The sequence below is a fragment of the Brachyhypopomus gauderio genome, chromosome 8 (assembly GCF_052324685.1).
Source record: "Brachyhypopomus gauderio isolate BG-103 chromosome 8, BGAUD_0.2, whole genome shotgun sequence".
Lineage (NCBI taxonomy): Eukaryota > Metazoa > Chordata > Actinopteri > Gymnotiformes > Hypopomidae > Brachyhypopomus > Brachyhypopomus gauderio.
Genome location: NC_135218.1, coordinates 22,658,753 through 22,666,252, shown reverse-complemented (window position 1 = coordinate 22,666,252; position 7,500 = coordinate 22,658,753). Strand labels below are relative to the sequence as shown.

At 47.9% G+C, this 7,500-nt stretch overlaps 2 protein-coding genes across 8 annotated transcripts in view; both read right to left on the bottom strand.

Annotated features, from left to right (window-relative positions):
• pkp4 (plakophilin 4) overlaps positions 1 to 2,050 on the bottom strand; it is a 23,087-nt gene extending 21,037 nt beyond the window's left edge. For 3 of the 6 annotated variants that reach the window (XM_077015534.1, XM_077015536.1, XM_077015538.1), the window contains exon 1: positions 1,476 to 1,659. In XM_077015534.1, the coding sequence (XP_076871649.1) occupies positions 1,476 to 1,569 (94 nt within the window). In that variant the 5' untranslated portion in view covers positions 1,570 to 1,659. The other 3 variants (XM_077015535.1, XM_077015541.1, XM_077015537.1) reach the window with 2 other exon arrangements.
• Positions 2,051 to 3,306: 1,256 nt separating this feature from the next.
• The window catches only part of c8h7orf57 (chromosome 8 C7orf57 homolog), a 4,819-nt gene continuing 625 nt past the window's right edge, over positions 3,307 to 7,500 (bottom strand). The window contains exons 2-8 of one of the 2 annotated variants that reach the window (XM_077015532.1): positions 7,433 to 7,499; positions 7,079 to 7,252; positions 6,901 to 6,994; positions 5,940 to 6,042; positions 4,991 to 5,076; positions 4,773 to 4,873; positions 3,307 to 4,060 (exon numbers count right to left, since the gene is read on the bottom strand). In XM_077015532.1, the coding sequence (XP_076871647.1) occupies positions 4,002 to 4,060; positions 4,773 to 4,873; positions 4,991 to 5,076; positions 5,940 to 6,042; positions 6,901 to 6,994; positions 7,079 to 7,252; positions 7,433 to 7,469 (654 nt within the window). In that variant the 5' untranslated portion in view covers positions 7,470 to 7,499 and the 3' untranslated portion in view covers positions 3,307 to 4,001. The remainder of the gene's footprint in view (positions 4,061 to 4,772; positions 4,874 to 4,990; positions 5,077 to 5,939; positions 6,043 to 6,900; positions 6,995 to 7,078; positions 7,253 to 7,432; position 7,500) is intronic. The other variant, XM_077015533.1, reaches the window with a different exon arrangement.

Sequence of the window (7,500 nt, the reverse complement as noted above, 5' to 3'; positions counted from 1 at the left end):
CCATATAAATCAGTCTCTCAGCAGAACTCAACAAATAGTGTGTAAATATTTTTCAAGTGATGTGATCGGTTCCCAGAAGTAAACCCACCCCCCACCATCAACCCAGTGCACTGCAGACATGCACTACGGCACTGTGGTTTGGGTTCGACTCCCAGCAGCGCCAGACGCCGTCCTCTGCCAATGGGAGCTCTGGGAGAGGCATGGCCCCCTTCCTCCGCTCGGCTGGGGCAGACGCAGGGCGAGCGCACGTCCACCGCCAGCAAGTGCCACCAGCACCACGGCGTGCCAAGGAGCTCCGACACTCCCACACGCTGTCACGCAACACGCCAGCGTCCTGCTCCGAGCTAAAACCAGGACCCCATACCCACGCAAACACAAGCAAACAGAAGGGTTTTATTTTACCTGACATGGTGTATGTGAACATTACGGAGGCTCTACATGTCTGACATATGGACAGATTTATCTTATCTGAGAATAGAGCAGCTGTGATTGCTGCTTATGGTGCATTTAAAGGACAGGAGGTAAGAAGATAAGGAGATAGCCATCGGGGTGCAGCCTTTCGTTTGAAGCATGCAGAGACCAGGTTTGTGTGTGTGTGTGTGTGTGTGTGTGTGTGTGTGTGTGTGTGTGTGTGTGTGTGTGTGTGTGTGTGTGTGTGTGTGTCTAAACGAACTGCATTTGCTCCATCATTCCAACATCTCAACTCCTCAACTGCTTTTCACAGTCACTGCCAGGGGGTTTCTGTCGTTGTTTTGACCATCGCTAAGATCCCCCGATAGGTCTTCCAGAAGGAGACGGCCCTCGGTCACTCCACGTCTTCTGGGCTGCACGTCCACAGCACCCCAGGACTGAGAGCCTTGCCATCTCTCCCAGGTTCATCTCCCCAGCAGGGAGTCCCTTGCCCACCTTTGCTGCCTGGCGCCGAGCCTGCAGAGGCTTTGTGAAGCTGCCATATCTCCGTCTCTGTTCACTTGTTTGTGTGTTTCCACTATTAGCATTGCTGGGGTCAGACGTGTAGTTAAGGCTGAATGGACGGGCCGTTTAACATGAAGGTCAAGACATGCCGGCATCTTCCACACGCTCTGTTGGCTAAAACTGGCCTATTTAACAACTGAAGAGATCCTGAGGTCTAGGATACCAGGAGCGAAACGCTGCAGGCGGGTATTTATCTTTCAGCATGAGACATTTCCAATTTCCGATTGGAATCTAATACAACAGCCGAAGACGCGCGACAGCGAGGCGATATTTGCAGCTCCGTGATGGTGAATGTTGGACTCCAGTCACCACGTATTGAACGAACCCCTCACCACCAACAGGGTCCTAAATAATTGCCAAATCTGTCCACATAAGCCTTGAAGACAGACTTAACTGAACCGTGTTGCAAAAAAAGAGGTCAGAACCGTTCAGACACGTCCAAGGAAAGGAAATACATCTCGTTCTGCATGTGCGACGACCACGTCGTCGTGATTATTTACCTGATACCTTTCGATATTCCAGAACCACTGTCGGTACCAAACGGACAGGCGTGTGGCGCAACACCGTAGCGACGTCTGCACGAATCCTGCCCATCCACCGCAATTCATGAGCTGTATGAGCGTTAAAGTGCTCAGGACGCCCAGACGAGAAGAAGGATGCGGTTCTTCTCCAATTAGATGGCGAGTACTTACCGGTTCGCCTCCTCAATGACGACTAGTTGTTGTCGGTGATACATCCGCACGAATATGCGCTGAAGGCGGACATCTCTTCAGGGATGTGCGGCTAGATCGGAGCCATATGGGCTGTACTGCTCCGTCCTGCGCGCCTCCACGGGTACGGAGTCGGTACCGAGCGTGACGTAGCCGCTCCACCGAGACGTGAACGGCGCTCACTTCAAGCGCGAGGTGGGTTCGGTCGGACGGTCCCTGCGTTCGCGTTCACGTCCAGCGACATCTCAACTCACGCCGAACAGTTCTGGAAGACCAATGCCGTGTCGGGTTTAGTGGTGTTGTTGTTTGTTTTCGTGTCACATCGTTTTCTTGTCTTCTGATACGAATTTATATGAAAATATGTTGAACTTTTGTAACCCATCATAGGTTACCTTATGGCTTTTGTTTTTATAATAACACTAAATAAATACTTTCGTTTTTGCCCTAACAAAACTGAATCACGGGGGATTACTCGCTCATTTGTTGAGTATGAATACACACTCTAAATTCAAGAATGTCAATTTACAATTAAATAAACACACTTTTACTATCGAATGTGATTTTTTCAGAAATAAAACATTTGGAACATATATGGCCACATTACTACACGTGATACCACCCCCACCTCTTCCCAGCAGTGGTTTGGTCCAGTTGCTGGGCACATCTGCTGATGCTGGATGTGAACTCGGTGTAGAATCAAGACAGCGAAAGTGCTGACCGACACCCCCCCCCCCCCCCCCCCCCCCCCCCCACCCTCAGCAGTGCCACCAGTTCTGCTCTTCTTGCCCACAGGTTCCAGTCCAGTTAACTGACCTTTTGACCCCTCTGCCCTGATACCCCCAGACAAACAGGTCAGCGCATGGTGGCCCCCAACGCAGGACAGAAGTCCTGAAGAGTTCTGACCATGACTCTCACACATCTTCATCATCACAGTCATCGTCATAACTGTAACCATGGATTCCTCTGGGTGGACCTGTCACTGTGGCCTTCCTCCCATGGTACAATAATGTGTGTGTGTGTGTGTGTGTGTGTGTGTGTGTGTGTGTCCGTCCTGTGTGGGTATGGTTCCGACCTCATGCCCTGTACTGCCAGGACAGATTCTGGCCAAACATCACTCTGGACTGGACTAAACGATTTAGAAAATGAATGATTCATAAAAAGAATAATAAAGCATGTAAGAGGAGAACAGCGAGGTGTGTGTGTGTGTGTGAAAGAGAGCGAAAAAGAGATAGAAAGAGAGAGGAAAGAAGAGTTGGTGAGCTAGCCACGCTAAAGGAAATCCATTCATGCTAAATTGACATTTAGGTGTATCGCTGGCCAACGCATAGCTTTAGCATGGCTAGCACACCTCACCACACCTTTCCACAATTCACCACATTTCCACACCTCACCACAACTTTCCACACCTCTCCCAAGGCTTTAAGGCAATATTCTTTTATACAAAGAATTTTCAAGTTATATAATTATATTGTAATATGCATTATATGTAAAATAATTATATGTAAAACAATAACTGTCTTAAATTCTGTTCTGGTTCAATGGTGGTTTTTTTGTGTATTCAATGGTGTGGGTGTGCATTTCAGCACAACTACAACAATAAAGGACTCTGGAACACATTGAATCCCATGCACATGCACATTTATTCAGCTATCACATGAACCGACACCCACTGTTAACAGCACTGAAGGGGGTAGAGGCAGAGGTCACCCCAGTGGATCACATCTACAGCACCGGTCTCTCAGAAAGAGAACGCATCATCACACTGAACCCCCCTCCCCCAACATCACACAGCATAACAAGACATTCACGATTGCAATCTCACGGCCCCAGAGCTCCTCGACACACTCGCCCCACGTCTGTGATGGCGATGACACAGGCGACCTCTGGTGAAGGGCACACATGTGACACGGAAAAAAGATGAGTGATCCCTTGGCATGTCTGATCAGATATACAACAAAATCGTTTCTTACCAAATAATCCTTAATCAATCAATAAATAAGAAAATAAAACATATCCACAAGTGTTACAATGTATGAACAACCTCATTTTGCAGTTCAGGCAATATATCAATATATATATATATATTGCTGTGCTGCACATGTAACTTGTGTGCACATTTATGTACAATGAGCACATAATTTTTGAGAGAGTGTAAAATTGTCAACAACCACAAGCACCATTAGATATGTAAGCGTGATACGAGTGACTTTTAAAGATAAATGACTAAAGAAAGGTTGCATAAATAGGGAAAGTACAGGATAAGGAGCGACCGGGTCAGCCAATCCCGTGACCCAGGAGGCGGGGCATCCAGTTTCTTTACTCCAGCTCATCCTCAAGGGCAATGGTGCTCGTCTGCTCCGAGGTCATACCTATCACTACACACACACACACACACACACACACACACACACACACACACACACACACACACACACACACACACACACACACACACACACACACACACACACACACACACACACACACACACACACACACACGTTATCTCTACGAAATTAAACCCATATATATATATATATAATAAATATATATGCATATACTATTCTTTCAAATCAAATTTAATTCTGGATATAATTAACTAGATTTTCCTGACAAATGAAGTAAAGCCAAATACACCCTGAAGACATTCACACGCTCAAACACACGAGAGCAGCTGAACTAACCATGAGCCCAAACGCTGCCGGCTAGTGAGGGGCAGAGTTAACTAACTAGACTAACCCTAGTGAGGGGCAGGGTTAACTAACTAGGCTAACCCTAGTGAGGGGCAGGACACTCTGATCTGCTGAGATTTCACCACAGTGACAAAAGTGCTCAGGGGTTCTGGCAGTCCCGCTGTCCTGCTGTCTTGTTGTCCTGCTGTACTACACCTTAACAGTGTCCCCTCCGAGCAGTGTGTAGGCGTTGGCATGAGCGGTGGCATGCAAGCCATGACTGGGTTCTGACTGGGTTCTGACACGACCTCCACCCACACACTCATGACCCACACACCCTCCACTCGTGTGTTTTGCGGAGAATGCACGGAGACGCCGCAGCCCCACGACGGGCCGGCAGGAGACGCCGTCTTACTGGAGCTGTCCTCGTCCGGAGACTTCTTGTCCTCCTCCATGTAGCCGAAGCTCAACAGCTTGGACATGCTGACAGGAGCAGCTGGCTTCTTATCGTGCGACCTGCAGGACAGAGCAGGTTAGAGCTGGCAGCAGAACAGAGCACGCATGCTGAAAGAATCCCACAATCCTCCGGGGTTCACGTCTGTGACGTCAGAGACGTCCAGCGGGGACACGTACGTCCGCTTGAACTTGTTGGCTTCCTCAATGTCCTTCTGGGTCAGCGAGAGCTTCTGCATCTCCTGGGTGGCATGACCCACCAACACCTATGCAAGAGGGGCAGGAAACGTCATCAGTGCAGTGTCTGGCTTTGCCTTCAAGAACGGCAGGATGGAGATGAAATGTTCAACGTGCTTAAAAGCAAGGCAAGAAGAAAAAGCACAACACCCGACCATGAAATACGCACAATTTTATCAAGTAAACACATCACAACAACAAGCACCAAGCGCACAGCGTGATGAGGAGAGACGTGAGACGTGACGTGAGCTTTAAGCTCTGATCACACGGCTCCATTAGCTGCGTGTGGAAGATTCCTGCACCACTGCAGTGATGGGGAGGGGCTCCCACAGGTTGGGTAGGTAAACCTGAGCTGAACTGTTGGGCGGAACAAGTAGGTATTCCCACACTGCGAGGAACGTGGCGTCTGCCGGAATCAGGCCGCTGCAGCTCTGGGAGAGGTGATCGCTGACACAGCTTTCACAGGTGTCCCCTCCACACTACACTGACATGATACTGTGACAGGCAAAGTCCAAATGTCTACAAGGCAGAAGGCAAACCCACACTTGTTTCCAGAGATGGAGACCCAGACTGGTTGATACACTGAAACATAACCTCACAAGTAACTGGAGGAGGACACGGAAAATTTAAACAGAGATGTAATCATAAGTTGATAATGCCAAAACAACTAGTAGCACCAAAATGTGCAGATGAAGCCCATTTTGTAAGAAGGCGTTTTGTGGTGTGAACGGAGCAGGCCAAAAGAGAACTCGAGCTGCTCCAGAGAGCAAAGTGCAAAGGTCAAAGACTAGTGAATACGTCAGGCGTGGAGGGGAGCGAGAGGGGGTTCGGTACGGCGATGGCGAAGGGGACGTGAGGGCACGTTGGCACCGACACGGCTGCCCCCGGTCACCTTCTCTTTGGGTCCAGTGGAGGCGTCGGACTCCAGGTCCATGACCGGGCCGTCGTCAGTCCCGAATGGGGCCACCAGCTTCTGCGATGATCCTTTACTTTTACTGCAAGCACAAAACCACTGTGAGTACAATACGCTGTAGGCCACGCCTCCTTGCACTCTGTAGGCCACGCCTCCTCACACGGTGCAGGCCATGCCTCCTCACACTGTAGGCCACACCTCCTTACACACATTAGGCCACACCTCCTCACATGCGGCAGGAGAGCTGGATCGGCTGATGTTTAACATGCAAGGAGCTGCTTCTGCTTGATCCATTTTACCAAACAAATGTATGCAAATGTATACAGCACATTTATGACACCTGTGACCCATGTATTCAATGTTCACATCATAGTAAAGCATTAAATGTCTATAAAGGTGCAATAGTCATCAGGCAGAAGAAGTTAAACTATAATCAACAACACTTATTTTTAATACTGCAACCTGAATGACAGAACCAAAAATAATCTTCCTGTTAAAATAAATCATAAATGCAAACCGTATTAGTATGAATGTTCAGATATTCAACATATATTATACATGAGATTGATATCATGAGAGATCTATGATCATATTGCTGCCATCTGAACCAGGGGTGTCCTGACCTGACCATAACAAAGATTTTTGTTCTATCCTCCCAATACCTCAGGCAGGTACGGTAATTAGGAAAGGTTCTGGTGTCTTGGGACCTGGTTCAGGTGTCCTTGGGGACCAGTGTAACAAGCAAACAAACACAAATGGATAAGCATACTGGCATAAGAAGCTGGAGACTGGTGAAGCCAGATAAGATATAGTCCCTATCCACCTGTCAGTACCTTTAAATACCTGAAAATAGGCCCTTTTGTGTCAGTTTCATGTGTCATATTATATATCCACTCAGAAGACAAAAAACAAGACATTGTGATTATGACCCTAATCTCACCTTTCCTGTCCATCTTCATCAGAAAACCAGGTGGGGGCTGCGTACAACGTGCCAGATTTGCCTTCATCATCTGTATTATCATGCGACAATAATCCTGCAGACATTCAGAGACGCCCGAGTTAAGATTGGGCCATGAAAAAAGGAAGAAAGGTCACAATTATCGACATTTATAAAATACCCTTGTGCCCTCCTTGCTTTGCAAGTTTGACGTAGTCTGAGTCCGTGGCCTGAATTCCCACTCTGCGTCCCGTTGTTCTCTCTACCGGTCCAGTTTCGGCAGTTTGAGACAAACCCGGAATTTGTGATGCGGGACCAGTGGCACCATTTGAATTGGGAACGCTGGTTTTCATACCTAAAACGACATTGTGATTACTGTCAGACAAGAGGGTTGAACTGAAATACAGGGATAATCAAACCTGCATTCTGAAGTATTTTTCTTTATTATTCAAATTAGACTTAGATTCGTCAGTTCATTGTTATTGATAGCGTTGGTGTATTATTTTCTGGGTTGGGAATTTGAGGTTGACCTTACCAGGTTTAGTTCGGCGGTAGTTTGGTCCGGCTGACATGTCTTGTGTTTTAGGTCAGTGCGAGGATTTC